The 23,665-nt window shown below is 29.4% G+C and overlaps 3 protein-coding genes across 7 annotated transcripts; all 3 read left to right on the forward strand.

The window, feature by feature from the left end:
* Nucleotides 1–2,446: 2,446 nt before the first annotated feature.
* LOC101209120 (WAT1-related protein At3g28050) lies at nt 2,447–7,351 on the forward strand. 3 transcript variants are annotated; one of them, XM_011657670.2, is made up of 7 exons: nt 2,447–2,611; nt 4,079–4,144; nt 4,728–4,841; nt 4,942–5,197; nt 5,599–5,760; nt 6,111–6,262; nt 6,995–7,351. In XM_011657670.2, exons 1-7 carry the CDS (start codon nt 2,589–2,591, stop codon nt 7,113–7,115), a joined length of 894 nt encoding a protein of 297 aa, XP_011655972.1. In that variant the 5' UTR covers nt 2,447–2,588; the 3' UTR covers nt 7,116–7,351. The 3 variants fall into 3 exon arrangements, with proteins under 3 accessions (XP_011655972.1, XP_011655971.1, XP_011655969.1); XM_011657669.2 differs by lacking the exon at nt 2,447–2,611 and adding an exon at nt 3,402–3,635 and having other exon boundaries at nt 5,599–5,742; XM_011657667.2 differs by lacking the exon at nt 2,447–2,611 and adding an exon at nt 3,403–3,635.
* A 685-nt stretch (nt 7,352–8,036) lies between these two features.
* On the forward strand, nt 8,037–13,106 carry LOC101217661 (WAT1-related protein At5g40210). 2 transcript variants are annotated; one of them, XM_004142422.3, is made up of 8 exons: nt 8,037–8,349; nt 8,980–9,209; nt 9,774–9,839; nt 10,137–10,250; nt 10,362–10,623; nt 11,530–11,691; nt 12,372–12,520; nt 12,638–13,106. In XM_004142422.3, the coding sequence occupies exons 2-8, from the start codon at nt 9,034–9,036 to the stop codon at nt 12,792–12,794; spliced, it is 1,086 nt and encodes a 361-aa protein (XP_004142470.3). In that variant the 5' UTR covers nt 8,037–8,349; nt 8,980–9,033; the 3' UTR covers nt 12,795–13,106. The 2 variants fall into 2 exon arrangements, with proteins under 2 accessions (XP_004142470.3, XP_031741104.1); XM_031885244.1 differs by lacking the exon at nt 8,037–8,349 and having other exon boundaries at nt 8,921–9,209; nt 10,362–10,587.
* A 4,093-nt stretch (nt 13,107–17,199) lies between these two features.
* Nucleotides 17,200–23,510, forward strand: LOC101208880 (WAT1-related protein At3g28050). Of its 2 annotated transcripts, XM_004142303.3 has the most exons (6): nt 17,201–17,613; nt 17,780–17,893; nt 21,093–21,342; nt 22,371–22,529; nt 22,624–22,775; nt 22,909–23,510. In XM_004142303.3, exons 1-6 carry the CDS (start codon nt 17,351–17,353, stop codon nt 23,102–23,104), a joined length of 1,134 nt encoding a protein of 377 aa, XP_004142351.1. In that variant the 5' UTR covers nt 17,201–17,350; the 3' UTR covers nt 23,105–23,510. The 2 variants fall into 2 exon arrangements, with proteins under 2 accessions (XP_031741939.1, XP_004142351.1); XM_031886079.1 differs by lacking the exon at nt 22,371–22,529 and having other exon boundaries at nt 17,200–17,613.
* Nucleotides 23,511–23,665: the final 155 nt, after the last annotated feature.

Raw genomic sequence — 23,665 nt, forward strand, 5'->3', positions numbered from 1 at the left:
GCCGATTGATCTGCTCTGTTTGGTGAACGTTTTTAGAGATGTGGATGAATACGAAGGTTTAAAATCAAGATCTCAAGATGAGAGCTTAAGCAGCTAGTTGAACAACGAGGATGCAAACAAGAACAGTCAAACTGAAGTACGATTGCTTTCCCAAAATCAAAACTAGAGGATCTTATTTTAAAAAAATCAATCAAAACTCCCAAAACGCCGTATATGGCATCTGGAGTTGTGTAATCTCCCAACGCCCATATGGCGTTCGGAATTGTGTCATCTCCTGACGTTGCATTTCACTACATCGGGCCTCCTCCAACATCGGTCCTGACGCTCATTTATGTGTTGGGAGATCATTTTTTATATATATTGTCCGGCGATTTTGTATGTCGGGAGATTCCCTTTTTTGTAATGTTGATTATCTCTCTCTAAGTTATCATTCTCAACCAAAGGGTTCAGTCCAAGTCTATTTTCTTCTTTTAAGTAAAGTGATCTTACCTCAATAAACAGACATGACCCTAAAAGCACCGAAAATATGTTATCTAGACCTCTTATAATCTCGTATCGTTCTATGATTTGATGTTCTTATTTGACCATTTTGTAGGTTATGAGATAATCAATAGTAGAATAGGGTGTGTTGATGCCAAATTAAAGCTTAATTGGGTGTAGATAAAGTTAATATGCATCAACCGGAGTCAAGGAGTGCAAAAGAGGTTTAAATAGCCCCTGCCTTGCAATACCACGGTGCGGCCTCATGGAAGAACACTAGTAAGGCAGTAGCTGCCTTTGGGGTATGAAAGGAGCACATGTCTTGACACCGTTACGATTTTATAAAAAAATTGTCCACCTGCCTAGATCAAGCTCTCTCCAATTTTAGCTGGCCATAACTCACTCTCTTCAACTTTCTTAGTCTTTTTTTTTTTTTTGTTTGTTCATGCTCCTTACCTTTTCCACATTGCTCGACATGTCGAGAATGAGCTAAGGTACTTAGTTTCTAGTTTGGATTGTTAAAGATTTTTCCTATCTATTTTATGTATTTGTGAGTTTGGAATTGAATTATCTTTTAGTTGTGGATTCAATTATGTTGGAATATGTATCAACGACTTGTATGACTTGGGCATTGTGTGTTTTATTCACTTGAAGCAGCAATATGTTAGGATTGCTTGCAATCAATCCAACCATAGAATTGAATTGCATGAATATTTAGTTAGGTGTTCTTGAAAACTAAATAACTATTCAACCTAACTCGTACTAGATCCAATTGATATGAAATTGAATTTGCATGCGTCTTAATGATTCAATTCGTTTCCATATAAGTTAATTAAGTCAAGCAAATTGGCTTGTTTTTTTTTTTTTTTTGGTGAAATCACTTCACGATTTGGTAATGGTGAACACGTGATTGACTATATCGAATATGATATTTGGTCGTTTAATCCAAGTTAGGCTCTTTTTTATTATCAAATTCACTCAATTTTACTTTGTTAGGTGCAATTTACATTATTTGAAATAAAACCATCTCAAACCCTTCCTCCATCGATTACCCTTGGATTGAAAACTATTTACTCGAGAGATTATTCATGTTTCTTGTGTTCAACCTAGACTTGCTATACTAAGAACTCGTTCTTGGTGTGTGATTTTCGATTTAAATTATCTAGTTCAAATTTAGACAACAAAATTTGTTCCATTGTGACATTTGAGGGCCATCTTTTTAACTATTTAAAAAGGCTACCTAGATCGTGACCTTTAAAATTTTTCGGGCGAATTTTTTTTCTTCTCATTTTAATTTCACTTGTTCAAGCGAAAGAACAAGTTTGGAAAATTGTTGTTTCAAACCTAAAATGTTTTTATGTTTCAAAATCAACTTAGTGGGGAGCAAAAAGAGAAAAAAAGAAAAGAAAAACTTGGACTAATCAAATGACAATAAAACAATACTTATGTGAAACTATTTAGTATCAAATGGTAAAAATGACAAATCACACTACTTTGTAATGGCTTGGATTTTGAAATGTGGTTGATTATCATAAATTGAAGATTAAGTTTTGGATTAACTCTGCATGCATATAGTAACACTGTACTCACAGTCTATTTTTCTTCTCGTGATCATCTTCGACAATAAACATATGAAAGTTCAACTTCTCTCTGCACATTGATTTTGTTTATTTTTTGTCGTTCGATGATCTGTTTCTTGTCTTTGCCAAACGAGCCCCAATAATTTTCTGTTTCTATACTCCTGTTTGTTTATGGAATTGATTTTTGTATTCTTCTATTTTTTGTTTATGTGAAGACTCAATTGGGTGACGATGTGAAATATAATTCCCTCAACTTTAATGCAATTCCGAATGTTTCATTTCCTTTTTATCCTTTATTCCTCTTTTTCTCAATCACTTTAATATATGTACGTACATATGCACTACCTTCTTCTTTTTAAAAGTTGATTTGCCTTTGGAAAGAGAAGAAGAGACAAACAAAAGAAAAAGGCATCTCACAAGGTGGTAGGCTTCGAGTATGATGGTTGGTGCTAAATTAAGTGTCATGAGCATGCTTGTTCAACAATGGAACTCAAACTGTAGTGATTTTCATTTTGAAGGGTTTGGAACATGTCAAATATTGCTGAAATCAAGTGAGTTTCTGTAGCGATGTTCCTTTTTTTTTTTCAAAACAAAGAAGCTACTATGGGATGAAATCTTGTTTGTAATTTTGTGTATCTGAACCAAAAATGGATTAGTTCACTGTAATCGTTGCTTATTTGATTACCAATCATAAGTTAGACTTGAAAGAGCTATGCATTTTGAAGCCTTTTTACCCAACTAATTTGTACTTCTGACCTTCCACTGCCATTTTCTTAGGTATTACGCTTGGATGTTTCTAAAATAGAAAAAAACTTCATTGTATTAATCTATTGTGCAACTCTTCTTGAATAAGAAATTTAGGACCAATTTTGATGTCATCATGGACAAATTAATTTCTCATAGATTAAATCCATGATCCGGCCAAACCATGATATTTTAATTGCTAAACATTAGAAAAAGCAATTTTAATATATCAATTATCTCTACAACTACAACATGTAGTTCATCATCATCTTCTTATTGTAATTTTAAGAGGAAAAAAAAACTCAGAATAGTGACAAATAATACATAATTGCTTTGGTGTTAGGCGTATTCCTAAAATTTGATGAAAACTTGTTTATTCAAAATTAACCATTACAAAATATTTATATAAAAGATGACATCACCCAACTTTATTTTAGAAAAAGGAAAGAAACCTCAATTATTATTGTAATACAAGTAATTATTTCTAATTTTATAATTCTTATTAGCTCTTCTATCACTATCTAAAGCCCCACCAAATTAATTAATATACTATGCTTTTGAAAACATGAATCAGTAATTAATTAATAAACGACACCCTTCCCCTTGTTGATATTTGAGTTCATGAGAGAAATTTTAGAAGAGAAGAAGAGAAGAAATGGAGGGTGTGATGACCTTTAGTGCAATGATAATGGTGGAAATTATGGGTGTGATTTCATCAACACTAATCAAAGCAGCCATGTCCAAAGGAATGAATAACTTGGTTTTTGTTGTCTATTCTAATGCTCTTGCCACTTTTCTTCTTCTTCCCTTTCTCCTACTTTCTCTATCCAGGTTCCTCCTTTTCTTCTCCTCCTTTTCTTCTTCTTCTTCTTCTTCTTCTTCTTCTTCATCTTTTAGTGCAATGATAATGGTGGAAATATTTCTTTTCTGTTTTTTATATTTATATGTTTTTTTTTTTCCAATTATGGTTTTCATATTTCTATAATGAAAAAGCTGAGTTTTCAAGTCAAATTCTCAAGATCACAATAACAAAAATTTTGGAAACTACAATTTTGGTGGATGACATAGTTTGGTTTTTTAAGCTGAAGTTTATAAACACACACTACTTTAATTAATCTCTTATTAGTTTGAATTTTGAGTGTTTTTTTAAAGCAAAATATGAAAACCTTAAATAAAAAATTGAAGAAAGCAAGCATAACCTTTAAAAATAAAAACAAATGGTTACCAAATTGAAGATTATGTAACCTCTTTGTATGAATTTGTAATTTGTGCAGAGATAGACAAGCTGCCCCTCTATCTTTCTCTATGATCACTGTCTTCTTTCTCCTTGGCCTTATTGGGTAACAATAAACCTACAATCTTTTTTAATGTTTCTCTTCTTTCTTCTTATAATCATCAATCAATTTAAAAATACTTAAAGCAAATAGTTGAAAGTTGTAAATTAAGAATAAATTGGATTGAGTATATTGACAGACTTCTTCTTGTTATATGATAAGTCTATTATTCGTGATAGAGTCTACTGTTGATGCACTCCTCCCTACACTGTAGATTTAGTAAACTAGATATGTAAATTATTTTTGTTATTGTATTATATTTATAAATATGTATTGAACCTGATTTCTATATTTATCACTGCAACTATATGAATACTTGAACATGTGATAGAAGACTCAACGATTGGAATTTAATTTTAATTTTGGAGAAAATGACACTGCAACAGTTTAAAAACGACACCAAACATAAGCATAAGATTTTACGTACTAATTAATTTCCATTAAACAGAGTTTGAGCAATTTAAAAGCTTAAGTTGATAGTTAAGTTGATAGGTGAGGATAAGAATATAGTTGTAATAGTTTATAATAATAATATTATTACTAATTTTGAATTTATGGTAATAATTAATATTGTTATGATGATGACTAGGAGTGTGGGGCAGATAATGGCATATACAGGAATAAAGTATAGCTCGCTAGTTCTTTTATCAGCACTCTCAAATCTCATTCCCATTTTCACCTTTCTTCTTGCTCTTCTTTTCAGGTAACATATGATCTAAACAATGTTTCATTATAAAATAAATTTGAATTAATCTTGATAACTACGATTTGTGGGTTTAATTGTGTATATTGTTAATTATTAGAATGGAGAAGGTTGATTTGAGGAGAAGCAGTGGAAAAGCTAAATGTGTGGGAACCATTTTAGCTGTTTTAGGAGGTTCATTAATAACTTTATACAAAGGTCCATTGTTAATCAATAACTCTTCTTCAAATTCCTTTGTAAAAAATGAAGATGATGATGAACATGTATTACAACTCTCTCACAATTCAAATTGGGTCTTGGGAGGTTTTCTCTTTCTAATTACTTGTTTTCTATCAGCAAGTTGGCACATTGCTCAGGTAATTATTTAAATATTCAAAACCATGTGTTTTAATTTGAAGTGATCTTGAAATAGTTAAATCGGGAAGAGTGTATCAGTTCTTACACTAAAATTAATAGTTTAACTTAATTCTTCAAATATAATGTTGGAGTAAAAATATGGATGATTTGAACTGATATCCATCAATGATTTTTAAGAAATTAAGGGTATAAATTAAAATGCACTCACAGAAGTTTATAGTCTAACTTAATACAGTTTATGTCCATATATAGAATTGTGAATCTTAATTTGATACAAACCCAAAACTTAAAAGATATATAAACTTTTTTTTTTACAATTTCTAGTTTAACAGAGATGCATATAAAAATAGGTATGGTGTAAGATGCAGTTAAATATTTTTGTTATAATATTGTTGTGCAGACATGGTTCGTTGGGAAGTACCCAAGCAAAAAAATGACAAATGTGTTCTTCTTCACATTATCAGTGACGGTCCAAACTGCAGCCTTCACCGCCATCATCGAAAGAAACCCAATTGTTTGGCAACTCCAACCTGACATTGGAATGGTCAGCATCATATTCTCGGTAAGAAAAACAAAACTAATACACAAAAGTGAAGTATAAGTAGTTCGAATATCTTAAAGAGATCAGTGAAGTTTTTCATTTTCTAAGATGAAATCATATCAACATAGATATAATCATCAAGCAGTTCATCAGGTTTATCATCATCATCTAAAAAATTATTGACAATCAAAATAGTTGCTCGTGTGTATAAATTAAACCATTTATTTATCAAATTCATGCTTGAGTTTTAGGTTTCATCTCAAAATTAATTGCACCTAGAAAAAGTAATTAATTTATTTTATATAGAATACAAAGCTTCATCGTATTTTTAATTTATAAATGTGTTATCTATTACAATTACTCTTTGAAAGGCTATATTTGGGAGTGTGGTTCATATCGGAGTCCACATATGGTGCTTGGAAAGGAAGGGCCCAGTTTACGTTGCAATGTTCAAACCCCTCGGCATGGTCACCGCCATCCCCTTGGTCGTCATCTTTCTTCACGAATCGCTTCATCTTGGCAGGTCTTAAACTACTCTCTAATCTCTCCATCACTTTTGTTTTACCATTCATTTTTTCCCTACTTTTAATTTTGTGGTTTTCTAAAAAAAATATAACAATCCAGCCAAATATTTACGTATAAAGAAAATTTTTTGAAACAAAAAATTTAAGAAGCCCACGATGAGAAATACAAAAAATGTCGAGAAATAACGATTAATTGGCCACTGGTGCGTAATATATTTGGTATACATTTAGCTTTCGATACACTAAAGACACTCAAATCTAAACGATTTTTTTCATAACTTTTTATACACGATTGTTTAGATTTGGCTATACGATCGTATTTAAATTTGATTATCCAAATCTACTAATATGACTATTTTTTTTAAGAGCTTTTCTATATACCAAGTAACAACCTGAAAAAAATATAAAATTTACGATTGATTGAAAAAACAAATATCATGATTTCAAAAACAAAAATTTAAGATGAAGAGAAAGAAAGAAGATGGAAAGGAAAAAAAATTGCAAAACCAAGAATAGAAAAAAGAATATGAAAAGGAATGTCAAACATGAAATAATTTTAAAAAATTGATCGGATCGTAAATATTTTAGTGTTTTGCTATATTTATTGAAAATTAATCTTTAGTTTTTATTTGGTTTTTAAATTTTTAAATTTTAATTTAATGTTTAGGTTTTGAGATTTGTGATTTGAAAAGGAAGGGTTGAAGTTATTTTGTTGTTGGTAATTTTGGCAGTGTGATGGGGTCGATTGTGATTGGTTGTGGGTTTTATAGTGTGATATGGGGTCAGATCAAACAACTCGACTTAGTCTTGCCTTCTTCTTCTCGCTCGTTTTTGCTTGACCACAACTCTTGAATCAACAAACATTTGATTATCGAGCTAAGAGTGATCAATTCAATTGTATATATTTAAAACTTACATGGAACATATACTAGCTTTTTTCATTTACTAAATATTGTTTCACTTTTTGCTCTTAGATGTAGTTATTGTAATTCAATTGCCATCGTTATATACATTTGTACAATTGAGTAATGCACTTTGATTGATATTAACGGAAATAATAACTATCACACTAATATTAACCTAACTCATTTTTCATCTTCTTTCTTTTACAATTTTTCTTTTTCTAGCTTTTCACTGTCTTTTTCTCTTATTCTTCTACAATTTTTCTTTTTTTCTTTTGAAATGTTATTTGTCGTTTAGAATCATATGTCAAATATAAAAGATTTTTTTAAAAAATCATTGAATACTCGATAGTCAAATATAAACAATCGTATACCAAAAATAGCCCTAAACGATCATATACCAAAAATAGCTATAAACGATCATGTACAAAGAATCCTAAAAAAAATCGATAAGAATCTGACAAATTTATACCAAAAAAGTTTTGAAAAAAATGGTACATTCAATTCTAAACGAACGATGGTGTACTTTTATCAAATATATATGAATGCTAATTAATCATGACTAATGTTTTTTGTATTTTTGATTGTGGGTTGTGGACATTTTCAAATTTCGAAATTGTATGAAAATATTTTGTCGAGTTTGTTAAAAAAAATCATTTAAATTATTATTATAAATTTAACATGAAGTAAATAAAATAATATTAATGTCTTCATTAGATTCTAATAGAGTACTTAAATGGATGTTTAAATTTGGAGTGGCTTCTGATTTCATTTTTATATATCTTCGAAATTTGGTAAAAGAAAAATCGGCATTTTACTCTTCTCTCGTCTTTGACTCTCTTCTTCCACTCGCCTCCGCATCTCTCCACTTTCTGCCGCTCCACCTAATTAAGCAGCTTCTACACTATATATGTTTTTCTTTTCTTTTTTGGATTTGGTATTGTTATTATTATGTACATTTTATCAAACTTCTTCAACACGTGGAGTGATGCATCAAAAAGCACTTGTGTCTACATGCTTCAACTAAAGGCTAATTATTCAACAAACACTTTCAATTTTGGCTCAAGATATCAGAAACCCTTCCATCCACACTCTGAGAGGAATATCAGCCATTGATGGTCGTCTTTTATATTCAAGATTCAGAATAATAGCTATACGCAAATGCATGATGTGTCTTCAAAGAGGTAATTAATGTGTGCCTTTAAGTTTAGGAAAGAAAGGTTATGGTGTGTTTCTTTTTTCCAAGTTTTTGTTTTTAAAAGTTGCATAAGAACAGTAATTAAAGAGGGATATCAGGAAGGGAATTGGACTGGGAATGGGAAAAAAAAAGGAAGGGAGATGGAAGTACTTACAACTCTTAAACTCTTCAAAAAAAGAAAACTAAACTTAAATTTTATTGTAATATTATTTTGTATTTTTAAATATAATTTTTATAATTGATTTTGAATAATTAAAAAACTAAACTTAAAAATATGATAAATAACACAATAAGTATTTTGTTAGGTTATTATATTTGATCCAAAAATTGTTTATCCAAACCACTACTAAATATAGCATCACCAATTTTATTATGGAAAAAAGAATCCCCATTATATATATTGTTATTCTACAAGTAATTTCTTGTTTTGTTATTCTTTTAATTTCTTGGATTTCTCACTAAACTTTTATAGTGCGTCGTAGCTCTTTTGTCACCATCTAAACCCCCAAAAATTAAAATATTAATATATAAGTGTTTGAAACATGATTAATAGAGTATTAAATCAATCAATTAATTGACAATACCCCCTCCTTTTTGCTCATTCTTTATGGTATAGAATAATGAGTTCATGAGAGAAATTTGAGAAGAAGAAGAAGAAGAAGAAGAAGAAATGGAGGGTTTTATGATCTTTAGTGCAATGATAATGGTGGAGATTATGGATGTGATCACATCAACACTGAGCAAAGCTGCCATGTCCAAAGGAATGAACAACTTGGTTTTTGCTGTCTATTCTAATTCTCTTTCCACTTTCATCTTTCTTCCTTTTCTCCTCTTTTCTGGATTCAGGTTCCTCCTCCTCCTCTTCTTCAACTTCCTCTTCCTCTTCCTCTTCCTCTTCCTCCTCCCATCTCTTTTTGAACCATAAAGGTTTTTGTAATCTCTTCATTTTGGGGTTTTTTCCTTTTGTTTAATTTCATATCGAAATTGTTCTTTTTTTAAAAAAATGATTGAAAATTACTGCCTTAATTATTTGGTAATTATTTTGATTTTGAAAATTACAATTGTAAATACTATTATTCCACTTAATTAGTTTCCAAAACCTAACATGGTATTTTAAAATATTTATAAAAAGTTTAAAACAAATCATCAAAACTTATAAATTGTGTTCATATATATTTATACACTCAATCTTTTAAAATATAAAAATCCAAAAACTTATCATCAAACCCATACCTAATCATATTAGTTTTTCCCATTAAAACTTTGGATTCATTTTCAAATATAGCAAACAAAAATTAAAACTATTTACAAAATATAATAAACTCTCAAATACCTTTTTTTTTTTCTCTACAGGTGAAAAGTAGTTTCAATTATTTTTATTTATGACACTTTGTTAATTAACTCTTGCAGAGATAAACAGGTCGCACCTCTGTCTTTCTATATGATCCTTGGCTTCTCTCTCCTTGGCCTTAATGGGTAACAATAGTGCTATGTTTTTGTCCTCTTCCTCTATATCATTGTTTTTCCCCCTTTTCTTCTGCAACAGTTATAATTTCTACTATTATGGTAGTTTCAGCCTTCAAACTTATATCAATCATAAAATTGGATCTTCAAACTACAAAAACTAAACTTCATGAACTTATACACAATCGATCATTATAATTTCTACTTTATGTAGGTCCAACTTTAGCTGTTATATAAGTTTGAGGTTACCCTAATTTTTTATTTTATTTTGAGCTCTAACTAAAAGTTATTTAATTTTGTTGTGAATAGGAGTGTGGGGCAGATGATGGCATATACAGGAATAAAGTATAGCTCACCAGTTCTTTTATCAGCACTCTCAAATCTCATTCCCATTTTCACCTTTCTTCTTGCTCTTCTTTTCAGGTAACAAATAATAATCAATCCCCATATGATCTAAACAATGTTTCGTTATAAAATAAATTTGAATTAATCTTGATAATTATGATTTGGGTTTAATTGTATATTAATTATTAGAATGGAGAAGGTTGATTTGAGGAGAAGCAGTGGGAAAGCCATATGTGTTGGAACTATTTTGGCTGTTTCAGGAGCTTCCTTAATAACTTTATTCAAAGGCCCATTGTTACTCAATCATATCTCTTCTTCTAATTCCTTTGAGAAACAAGAAGAAGATGATGATCATCATCATATACTACTCTCGCACCATTCAAGTTGGGTCCTGGGAGGTTTTCTCTTTCTAATGGTGAGTTTACTCTCAGCAAATTGGCACATTGTTCAGGTAAGAATTAAGAACGTACATGGTTTTGAAACAGTTAAGGCTACTATAAAACATGGGTTAAAATATTTAGGCGTATTTTATAGTGGTTTTAAACATGAACAAAATGGGTTACTTTTACTATTTTGAAATCACTCCCAAACACGGATTAGTTCTTTTAAATATATCAAGTTTTCGTTCTTATTAAAATTTTAGGATTGCTTACACAATGTTTTCAATATAATGGTTTTGTTGATTTTTGTTTCTCTGTTTTTAAATACACGTTCTTAGGTGTGCTCATATTAGTGTTGAGCATTTCAACTTCTGACAATTTATGTGAGATTCCCTCTCGTACAGCAATATCTTCCCTCTTCTTAGTGAACTCCTTTCACTAATGTATCTTAGGTACACCCCCTAAGATGAAGAACTCCCTCTCAAGTAGCAAAGTTTTAAGCTCCCCTAAGACAGAAGTGTTTTTGCATATTATGGTGAGTAAAGATATACAATCAATGCATATCACAATGAAGCACAATTTGGCCTTGACACAAACACAGAACCAATAATCAAGATAATCAAAAGCAACAATATAGAGCCAACTAATAAAGCTGGTTTACAAAAGTTTAAAGGTTAAGTTGTTAAAATGATATGTCGTCACACACAATGTTTATCTAAATGAAACAAAATGTGAGTAACAAATGATGCAATTACAATAGTTCAATAAATACATTTGATGTAGAGGATTTTGGAAATTTTATTACAAATTTTAAAAATTTCTCTATACTATAGAAAGGTAATTAAGTGGAAAACAAACATTTACCTTTGATATTTAAAAATATTAAATGAAACCTAAATAGTTATGAATGAGAGCTTTACATTGATTGTTTTACAATTACAATGATTGTAATTAATGGTAATATTGTTGTTGTGTAGACATGGTTTGTTAAGAAGTACCCAACCAAAAAAATTACAAATCTATTCTTCTTCACATTATCCATGGCAGTCCAAACTGCAGTTTTCGCCATCGTCGTCGAGAAAAACACAACTGCTTGGAAACTCCAACCCGACATCGAAATGGTCACTATCGCAACCTTGGTAAGAAAAGTGACACAAACACGTCTATATTTTTTTTAATTTTCAATTTTCAATTGTATGTTTAATAAAGTAAAATGTAATAAAACTATTCAATATTCCTATTAAAAAGTTGTAACCACCTAATTTTGTAGGGCTTTAATTCGGCTAATTTTTAATGATGTGATTAACACCTTTTCTTAAAAAAAATGTTATTTAACTACTCTTAAAGCTGGGTGGGCAGTAGAGTAACTAAATCAACTAGTTGCTAAATATGTAAACACACACCTATAGAAATTTCTAAATGGCTAAATTATATATGTATATATATATAAAACAGCCTTGAACTTTTATAATCCTTCAATTGAAATTTATTGGAACTTAGACGAAAAATGAGATACGAGTGGTATAAATTTGAGTTACACGAAATCATTTTATTTGAGTTGTTTGAACAACAATTTTAAGTGCTAGTCTTTGTTTGAAATTCTAAAAATTGATATTACAAGTGAGACGGAGGATAGCTTTGAAACACTGATGAAAGTTGAGGGTTAACAGCACCTAATTGATTGAAAGTATTTAAGATAATTTTGAAGGAAAAGAATAGAAAAGTTAAGAGCATGCAGTTTTAAGAAAGATCGATACGAGGTTTCTCTGCCACTTTTTCGATGTGAAGGGGTAAGGACTAATGAATTTAAGTATGGCAGGGTATAGGGGGTGTGGTTCGTATTGGAGTCCACATATGGTGCTTGCAAAGGAAGGGCCCTCTTTATGTTGTAATGTTCAAACCCCTTGGCATGGTGGTTGCCATCCCCTTGGTAGTCACATTTCTTCATGAACCACTCTATCTTGGAAGGTACTTATTCTCCAAACGATCTTGATATGGATAAGTTTCTAAATTTTGAATAGTGTCTAACACAAACTATTAACTTTCCAAAGACTAAAATACTCTTTTTTGTTTGGGATTTGTCAGTGTGATTGGTTCCATTGTGATTGGGTGTGGGTTCTATTGTGTGATTTGGGGTCAGATCAAACGATTGGATTTGACCTTACTGTCTTCTGCTTCTCACTCACAATCGGGCTTTGAAGAATCACCCTCGGCCCCTCTTTTGTCTCACCAACACTCTTAAAGTGCATGTGTCACGACGAGTAACAAAATGTTAAAACTACTGCAGTTTTCTATATATTGAAAAAGTTGAAGATTGTAATGGGCTAATTAAATCTCTACTGCCATCCGATTATCTAACATCCTCTTCAACTTCTGCTACCAATCGAACTAATGAAAGCAATGATAACCTTTCCTACTCTGTATACATAGAAAAAAGTTTGTGCATGCTTTCAGTTTTCAAATTGTCCTGCTTAAATGTACTTTAAAGCTTTGATGAGCTACCTCTCTAATTAAATTTCTTTTTATATTCTCTAGTTTGAGAATTGAAGTAAAAGAGTGAGTTATACAAAAGCTGAATTAGATGAGAGAATATTTTGTATGATTGTAGCATTTGTAGTTAATTGTTTTCATTCATTCAATGCCTAATTGGTTTGAAATTTAGGAGTATAATTAGTTTAAATTATAATTTAACACCATATTAGTCCTACAAAATTTGAAAATAGAGAGTAAATCATGTACAATTCAAGGGAAATTCGGGGTTTAAATTAACGCAAATTTGGATAGATAATTAGGAACCCGCACAAAAGAGGAGAGGGAGTAAAGGAAACGTGAAAGAAGAGGGTTTTGTTTATTTTACTTTAAAAATGCAAAATGCAAACATGGATTTGGTTGGCCATAAATGCTATTTTGGTATGAGAATTGAGATAGAAAGAAAAGCAAGTTATCCACAATAATTATTTGAACCCAATTATATATATGCCATTTGAGTCAAAATCATAGCAATCAATTTCTTTGAGTTGGGAATCTAAAGCCATTGATGTATATGGGTTGCGTTTGAGTTTGGGATAGCACTTTTGATCAATCACTTAGATAAATCATGGCCATATTTTTCATTTTTACTTTTTACTTTTTTGAGTTATTAAAAATACAAAACAATCTGTACATATTTTGCAAAATTAATATCCAAATATCAAATTTAATATAATAATTTAAAATTTTATGGAAAATAAAGGATTTAATTTTCAAAATAAAGCGAAAAAACGTTATAGTAGTCTACGTTTTTAGATTTTAAAAAAGAAACTTATAATAAAAGTATTATTTATATGCTTATATTTCACGAAAACAAAAAAATAAAAAATCGGATCATTATCAAACATGGCTAAGAAATAAAAGAGTATTATTTCTCAAAATAGTGTTTATAAATAAACAAATTTTTAAAATCCAAAAATTTACGTCCAACTGAACCCTAAATTAATGTTTATTTTTCACGTAAATGTAGCAAAATAAAATAGAGGTTGTTTAAATAACCAAATCGAACAATTTGGATTACCCAATCTAAATTGTAAAGATTAGATTGGGTTGAATTGAGTTGAATTTTTTAACATTTTTTTATGGTTGAATTCATATTGCATCTTCTAAATTTTTAATATTATTAAAATATATATTACAACTTATAAACATTATAATTCATACATATTATTATTAACTTTTTTCAAGTTTGTAATAGATTAAGTTGAATTTTGATATTTAACGTTAAAGAACGTAACAACCCAACCTAATACATTTATCCCTATAAAAGCAAGTGGTAAAAAAGTGCTAATGTCTCCCACCTATGGAAGATTCAGTCAAAAGAAATAAATGAATCTTTACTCAAAGTTCCAAATATTTTCTTCTTAAAAATGGTCAAAACGAACATGACAGCAGCCTTAATAATACAACTCAAAATCAAACCCTCAATCATATACAATAGAATAAGAAATTAAGTTAGCACAAAAATCGATATTATATTTTGATAATTTTGAGCTAATCGATATTATATTTTGATAATTTTGAGCTCTTGATATGGGAATAATTCTCAGTCTCGACCCACTTACAACTTACAAGAGCATTCTCTCAAACAAGAGAATTTGACTATAGTTACCACACCTAAGTTTAAAAGGTTTTTAATTAGAACGATTTGAAACTGAGCACATGATTTTCTTGCACTTTTTCGTTGTAAAACAACTTCACTCTTAATGAATGTACCAAAACTCAACACATCTCACCTTAATAAAATAAATATACCATCTCTATATCTATTAGAAAATCTACCTATGATTTACATTCTTGTTGACACTTATATCCTAACCTTTAGTATACTAGTATCAATGTAAGAATCACGAAATGACTTTATACCGTACTAGTGGATGAAAATAGAAATAGTATGTCTTTTTTTTTTTAATTTTAGTAAAGTTTGAGTGTTTAGTAATTTGGTATGAAAAGCAAAAGCAAAAGGGGAAATGGAAAAGAAGCAAAGAATCCAATGGCTTATTTGAATAACCCAAATATATGAAAACAAAACCAATTGGGTCCCTTTGTTGATGCACTTGTTTAAAAACAAATCATCAATATAAAGAGAGGTTTGTTTATGTATGGCTAATTATTTTACTATTAGCATCTTTTTCACATCACTTTCTTCCTTTGAGTGAATAAGAAAAACCACTACACATATAATACTCTTATAATTGGCTCTCTCATAACTATTCTTTGGATGTGGCACAAAGAGACCCCTTATTGTATATCTAATTATACATTGAGATGTCTTATTTAATAATTTCACTCCTTCTTCATTATCTCTCCCTTTTCTTTTTTGTTTATCATTTATGGTATGGAAAGTAAATAGGTTAAATTTTGGTGTTTGGAGTGCTATATCCTTCTCTTTGATCAATTTATATTTCTCTGGTCCCAAAGGGTCATCTTTTATGTTTGTTTAAGATTGTAGATAAGTTTTGCTTTTAGAATAACAAGACTAGAAGGAGTGTGAGGACAAAATAGAGGTACAAATAAAGTTATATTATTGTTGCCTATTTTATTAAATTTTTTTTATAAAAGAAATTGGGTGCAACTCCAAGTTATATATATTCATTTATAATGCAAAGAAACATGGTTATAACAAGGAATTGGACTAATGAAAAAGAAAAGAATGAAGACTTTTTTAAAAAGTGATTTTGAATGGATTTATTAACAATTAACACTAAAAATTTAAAATGAATATGAGAAACTTTGGAGACAAATGTGTTCTGAAGTTGGATCATTGATTGGGTAATTGAATTTGATATGTCGCAAAAAGATTAAAAAGGGGAGAGGATATATGGTGTCCTAATAATTATGCAATGCAACAAACCGTCACACTTTGTATTCTTTTGGCAACCATCTATATCTCTTTATTACATCATTCCATCAACTTTAATTAACAACTTTATTTATGGTGAATTCTTCCAAATAATCAAAACAATCAACCCACAACGTCAAAAAGTCTATGGACAAACCTAAGTTCAAGAGAAATTGAGGAGAACGATATGGGGGAAAACGTCGTCTTGAAAGGAAAAAAATAGAGTTTTAGTAGGATCGAAAACAAAATTAACTTATATTATAAATAATATTTTTTTAAAAGAAAAAAAACTAAGCTAATATTGGTTTGAAATACTTACCACACCTCACCCAACTCATATGTAATTCAAATTTAAAAGAGACACACATGTGTGTGAGCATATTAAACACAAACCAAAATGAAGATAATGACTAAAATGATTGGTTTTTATTTCAACGGTCTAATTTTAAAACTTCATTATTAAAATAAATTCTTAAAAATTTTAAATTGAGTTTTGATCGCAACAAAAAAAAAAATGTACATTTGAATTTTCACCCTATCTTGTATACAAATATTTCAAACTTAGACTCACATTTCAATAATTAAATTACAAATTTTCTTTGGTTTTTTTTTAGTAAAAAGTACTATTTATAAATATCAAAGTATAGGTATACTATTTATAAGGATTTGTCCAACCATAAAAATTGAATTAATTTTAACTTCTTCTTTTTTTCAAATTAGAAAAACTAAATTTGTAATTTAATCTATTTTACTAAGCAAATATATATTTTTTATCATATATATAACTTAAGTCATGTGAAAGATAAATAAATAATAAAAAAAGTAAATCTCATTTGATTACTTTTTGTTTACGTTGTGTTATGTATTTGTATTGACATGTGTGGTTCACCTTCAAATTTGTAATAAAAACATGCAAACTAATTAACGAGGCTCAATCCAATTATACCAAAAAATTAGATTTTATCATTACTTATCTTTACTATTATTGCTACTATTCTAGAGAAATAATTATAAAGTTTGACATGCTTACTGTTATTGTTATCTTTTGATTCTCACCACGGTAAAGATAACAGTATATGTAACAAAATTCATAATTCTAAACCAATATGATAGAAAAAAAAACAATCAAATTGCATTTGTGATTCAAACTCATTACAGTTTGATCTATCGATAAAATTTGGTTAGAATTATATCAATTTGATAGAGACCTAATCTATTTTAATAAACACATACATTACAAATAGCTGATTTTATTTATTTTATGAATTTAAAATAAAGATAAAGTCGGAATTCCAACCTCTAATTAAAAATATCAATAATTAGTGGATTTGCACAATCATCTTTTATAAATAGATTTATACATAAAACCCATTGAAGTTCAAAAGAGAAGACTCTGTTTCTTCTCTAAACAAACAGAACAAGTTTTCATGGCGTTAACTGGAAGAAGCTTAATGGAAGGAGTTCTTCCATTTCCGGCGATGATGGCGATGGAGTGTATAAACGTCGGTCTCAACACACTTTTTAAAGCCGCCACTGCCGCCGGGATGAGCCACCACGTCTTCGTCGTTTACTCTTACTCTTTCGCCGCCCTTCTGCTCCTCCCTTCTCCTTTCATCTCTCGAACATCCACTCGCCTTCCACCTCTCAATTTCTCCATAACTTCAAAGATTGCTCTGCTTGGACTAATCGGGTACAGAGTAATTTCAATTGGGTTTTTGTTTGTTTGGATTTTTGAATTATTTAATTTCTGACTGTTTGAATGATCGGAAACAGAGGAATTTGAATTGGGGTTTCCGTTTGTTTGGATATGTGAATTGATGATTTGAATTTTGGTTTTTTTTTTCTTGTATTGGTAGTTCTTGTTCGCAGATCATGGGATACACAGGAATCAATTATAGTTCTCCAACACTTGCTTCCGCCATCAGCAACCTTGTTCCTGCTTTCACTTTCATTCTCGCCATCATTTTCAGGTTCTATTATTTAGTTACCAAAATACCCTTCTTCTTCTTCTTCTTCTTCTTCTTCCTCACCTCTTCATCTCTCCTTTTTCTCAAGGGTCATTTTTCTTTCTAGGGGTCACCTTGTTTTAATTACTTTATTTTTTGAAAAAAAAAAGTTAAACTATTCTTTTAAAAGATAATTAATATAGAAAAATTATTTAAAATCACAAACCTAACAAATTTTACATTTATACTAACTTTACATTTAGCATAAATGTAACTAGTAGGACTAATTTGAAATTGTACTATATTATGTAAATATTTTAGTTTATCAAATAATATTTTAAGTTGTTTTTCATTCATAAATTTTTAAAAGGAAGTTAAGTTGAATTAGGTTTTTGTTTTCATTGAATTTTTGTGAATTTTGTTTTCTTTTCATTTTTAAAGGTAATTTTGAAAGAAAAAAAAAAGAAGAGAAAATGGTATTCTTTTGAAATTCAACTTGTTTTTTAGTTTCAAAATGTGGTTGGTTAACTAAGAATAAAGCATTTTGAAAAAAAAAATTGATGTGTTTGAAAAGGCATTCAAATATTTTTCAAAATACTTTCAAATTTATTATATAATTTTTATCTAAGAGTTTAAATATGCTGTTTTTTCTTTTTTCTTTTTTTTTTTTTTTGGAAAAAGATGATTTTTTATTTATAAATCAAAATATGTTCTTAATCCTTTTTTAAAAAAATATTTTAAATCTTACCAATCTCAAAACTAAAATGTCAAATTTTACTTTAAAATTTTTATAAATATATATTTTACTAATATTCAATTTTGATGAGTTGTTTTGACGTTTACTTCATTTGCACAAAAACTTATTATTTTTTTTAAAAAAATGGAATTAGTTTCTCTTTACTTTTTCTCTATAATATATATAGTGAATGAGTGGATCATAAGATTAGTGGAATAAAATAATGGCTTTAATTTCCATATTTCCAAAGTCAAGGTAGATTTATAACTTCAAGAGATTGATTTGATTGGCAATTCCCTCAAGTTTTCTTCAACTATTTTATTATTTATTATATTTTTTAGCCTACATTTTTTAAAATAGAATAGAAAATATTTAGGAGAATTTTAAAAAACGGTAGACTTTACAAAATACATACCACTTATAGCAAATTCTATCACTTATAGTCATTGATATGTTATAGTGATAAAAGACTATTAGTGCTATAGTTCAAAATTTTAAAAATTTTCATATATTTACTAACTGAAATTTTGTTATATTTTATAAATATTTTAAAAGGTTTTCTCATTTACTAAAATTTCAATTTTTCTACTCGTAACTCCAATATGTATTAATTCATGTTTCTTCACCGAGATAAATTTTTGTGGTGTTTATCTATTAAAAAAACATTAATTCTCATATCAAATTTCCATCCGATATCAATATTTTCACATTTTCATATATTCAATATTGATAGTAGTATATTCACATCTTCGTTGTTATATCGTAAAAAAATTTATAAATCACAATTACTAATTTAAATAATTTTTTAAAATTTAAAATTTATAATTCTAAGATATTACGAACACCCAAACTTTTTTTTTTTATACTCTATCAAAAATTTCTTAAAATTGAGACATTAACATATATAACTATACTTGTAAATTTTTATCTTAAACTTATTCCACATTAATATTATTTTCACAAAAAGAAAATTACTAAAATTAGTAAATGATTTTTTGTTAAAACTTCTTGTGTATATTATTTAATGATAAGAATGACTTTTTTTTTTCTTTGTCTTGTTGGGTGGGCTATGTATAATGTAAGTGTGACAAAAGCAAATGTCTTTTTCCTTAGGCTTACAATTATTTACACATCCATTTTTAGAGCACCACAAAATTAAAGTAATTCATATTAAATAAAAGGCTTACTTTTAAATTCATCTCACTTTATTAAAACAACCTAACATCTTCTTAAAAAAAAATCAAAATGTAGCAAGAGACATTCCAACACAAACTAGTTTCACAATTTTTTGTTTCATTATTTCTTTTTATTAAACATGCTTATTTGCTTAAAAATGATTTTTTTAAAAATATATATCACAATCAAATTGAATAAATATTTTGATTTATTTGGCTATATTTTTAAATAATTTAATATTTGTTTTAGTTATAAAAAGCTTTCTTTTATTATTTTTTTGGGTTGATCATACATGCAAGTGTGTATCATTGTTTTTATTGAATGATACGATGCATTGATCAAAATTTTCACAAGAATTCTCATAGTGAATGCGATTGTGACAAGATTCTTGCTTCTTTTATTGTCAAATTATCTTTTTCCTTTTGAAAATAAAATGTCAAAATCAAACTTTAAAAAATCCATTTAAATTTGGTGTCCTTTTCTTTTGTAATTAAGTGTAGAAGGAGCATGTGTAACACACGTCTCCTCATAACTATAAAAGCTTAGGTTTAACCCTTATTTCTCACTTCATAAATAAGAAAAAAAATGAGAGACTTCACCTTTCACCTTTATCATTGGATTCACTCAACCCAACTCCAAACTACAAAAGCTTACATTTAAGTTTAACAAAATTTGGGTCAAGTTTGTATTGTGGTTAGCTTGGCTCGTACAATACAAATTATTCAATAATTTTTTTTAAAAAATAGTTGCAAATATAACAATTAAATTCAAAATAATTAAATATATTACAACATTTATTGATTAATTACTGATAGACCATAAGAATCTATCCGTATAGTTGATAAATTTTGTTATATTTATAATTTTGTAAAACATTATTATATATTTAATTATTATTCCTAAAATTGTCATAAATTATAATTACTCTTTCGAATATATATATATATATAATTGAATCTCAAATAAAAAAGGTATTTTCTTCCATCCATAATATATGTGATAGTGAAGGAAGACATAGAATATCTAAATCAAAGAGTTCAAATTACATTAATATTAAATAATCATGGACGATAACTTTGCTATCTTTTATAAATGTTCGTAAAACATATCCATATCTTATTAGTTTGATTGTAAAAGCAAGTAAGTGGTTGTTAACCTAAACAAATATCCTAAATGTTTTAAGTTACATAAATATGTGTGGATATATCATAATTTAAAATTGTGATATTGTGTGATGTTACTTTGTTATCCTTGAAGTTGATGAATGCAATTTAGTGAGAAATGTGTGTATGTTGATATTATTAAAATTAGGATGGAGAAAGTGGTATTGAAAAGCAATAGCAGTCAAGCAAAAGTGATGGGCACAATAATATCAATATCAGGGGCATTTGTGGTAACATTTTACAAGGGTCCAAGAATCATATTCTCATCTTCACCAACCATTTCTCTTTCACTTCATCACAATTCACAACAACTATCCTCTTCTGATTCTAATTGGGTTATTGGTAGCCTTCTCTTGACTGCTGAATATATCCTTGTTCCACTTTGGTACATTGTTCAGGTAATCAAATCTCATTTTCTAATCCCTATTATACACTCTAATCTTTTACTATTCCTCTTCTTTTCCTTTTAGGTCTAATTATCACTAATGCCCTCTTCCCATGAACCCAACATTTACTTTACTCTCACAAAACTGCCTCCAAGTGTGAGGGGTTTATTATGTTTCTTTGCTGTCCTAATAGGTAAAACCTATATTTGGTTTGGCTCCCACATGCAAATCTACTCATCTTTCTAGTTCCTCGTGATAAGGAATATCGACCTCCTCCATATATCGCCACAATGGTGTGATATTGTCCACTTAGAGGTGTTTGAGACATTGAGTTGAGTTTTGAAGTATGGAATTTGGAAGTTTGTGTTTAGGGTGTAGAGTTGTTTTGGCTGAAGTTAGGATACATTGGAGAGGGAGAAAGAAAGAGGGGAAGATGAAGTTTCTTCCTCTTTTTTTTTTTGGGTAAATGTGTGACTTCAATGGTAAACATTGTTGAAGTTGGTGAAGTTTGATTTATGTGACAAAGTTGAACCCGCTAATTTCTCTACTTTTGAAACTACTCAAAAAGCTTGCTTATGAATGTATAAAAACTGTTAGCACTTATATACCACGAAGCTCTCTCCTTGAGCATACAATTAGGTTTAGAAAGTTCGTGTTTGGAGTGCAGAGTTATTTAGTTGGAAGTTATGTCACATTAGAGGGAGAGAGAAAGGAAGGAGAATGATGAAATTTCTCGATAAATATCCAAACTTCAATAGTGGAGTTGGTGGAACTTATGAAGTTCGTTAAACCAAACACTCCATAATTGCTTTACTTTTGAAACGACCCAAAAGGCTTACGTACCAATAATTGTTAGTACTTAAATACCATGAATCTCCCTCTTTCTTACTCGATGTGGGACTTTGTTTGTACTCCTAACACGTGCCAACTAATAGAGCTTTAAATTGATGATTGTTACACTAGAGAGCATGTTCAACTTGTGTTTTATTTGAAGAAGCTTAGTTTGAACATAACCTTGGAAGTGTGGAACATTTTGACAGACAAAAATAATGAAGGAATACCCAGAAGAGGCAACAGTGGTCTTCTTCTACAACTTAACTGTGGCCATCATAGCTGCATTTGTAGGTTTGATTTTAGAGAAAGATCCAAGTGCTTGGATTTTGAGGCAAAATACAGCATTAGCCTCTATTTTATGCTCTGTAAGAACCAACAAAAAGTTACTTAATAAATGTCACTGTCCTCTTATAGTCTATCATCTAACCAAAACCTTTTTTTCTTTCCTATATTTTACAGGGACTTTTTGGATCATGTTTAAACAATACAGTTCATACATGGGCCCTCCGATTGAAAGGGCCGGTGTTCGTAGCAATGTTCAAGCCGTTGTCGATTGTTGTTGCTATAGTAATGGGTGTTCTGTTTCTTGGTGATTCTCTATATCTTGGAAGGTATGACCACAAAGAAAAAGAGAGAGTTTCATGAGTTGGGTTTTTTTATTTTGACCTATATGGCTGATATATAACTCTATAACCACAAGTTTCTTGCATCAGTTAAACTAACAGGAAGAAATTTTCCTTACAGTCTTATTGGAGCATCCATAATATCCATAGGGTTTTATACTGTAATGTGGGGAAAAGCAAAAGAAGAAATGGGTGTTGGAGAAGAAAAACAAGAAGGCCATAGCCATAATAATCTTGATGGTAACAAGGAATCAAATGAAGATCAGAGAGTACCTCTTCTTGGAAGCTACAACAGATACAGTGAAGATCATGTATGAAAAAAGTCAAGAAATTGATTGATGATTCAACTTTTATTTACCTTCAAGCTATGGCAATGGCTTTGGCCAACTGGTGGAAATTGTACAATTAGTTTGTGGTCATCAAAACATGTCATGGGGTAGTAAAGATTTTTAACACTTTTCACCATACCAATGGAAAGGTTAATTTATATGTACTCTACAATTTCAAATGATTTTGAAATTGTGGCTATGAAAAAGGTACAAGTTTTATTTTGCCTTCAAGCTATGGCTATGGCCAAGCATGGGAGGATGAATTGTAAAATTTGTCTGTGGTTAGAGAATGTGTTAGGGTTGTAAACATTTTTTACACTTTCGACCATGTGACAATGAAACATTTTAGTTTAAGATGTACACACTACAATTCAAATGATTTTGATTCTACTAATTTTATCTTCTCTTTTTTCTCTACATCCCTCCACTGTTTCACTTGATACTATCGATATCCTACTCCAGTGACGATCATTGTTGATAGCCACCTTTTCCACGACTACTTCTTTGTTGCTCAACTATGACAATAAACACCATTTGTTCGATTATTGC

The sequence above is a fragment of the Cucumis sativus genome, chromosome 5 (assembly GCF_000004075.3).
Source record: "Cucumis sativus cultivar 9930 chromosome 5, Cucumber_9930_V3, whole genome shotgun sequence".
Classification (NCBI taxonomy): domain Eukaryota; kingdom Viridiplantae; phylum Streptophyta; class Magnoliopsida; order Cucurbitales; family Cucurbitaceae; genus Cucumis; species Cucumis sativus.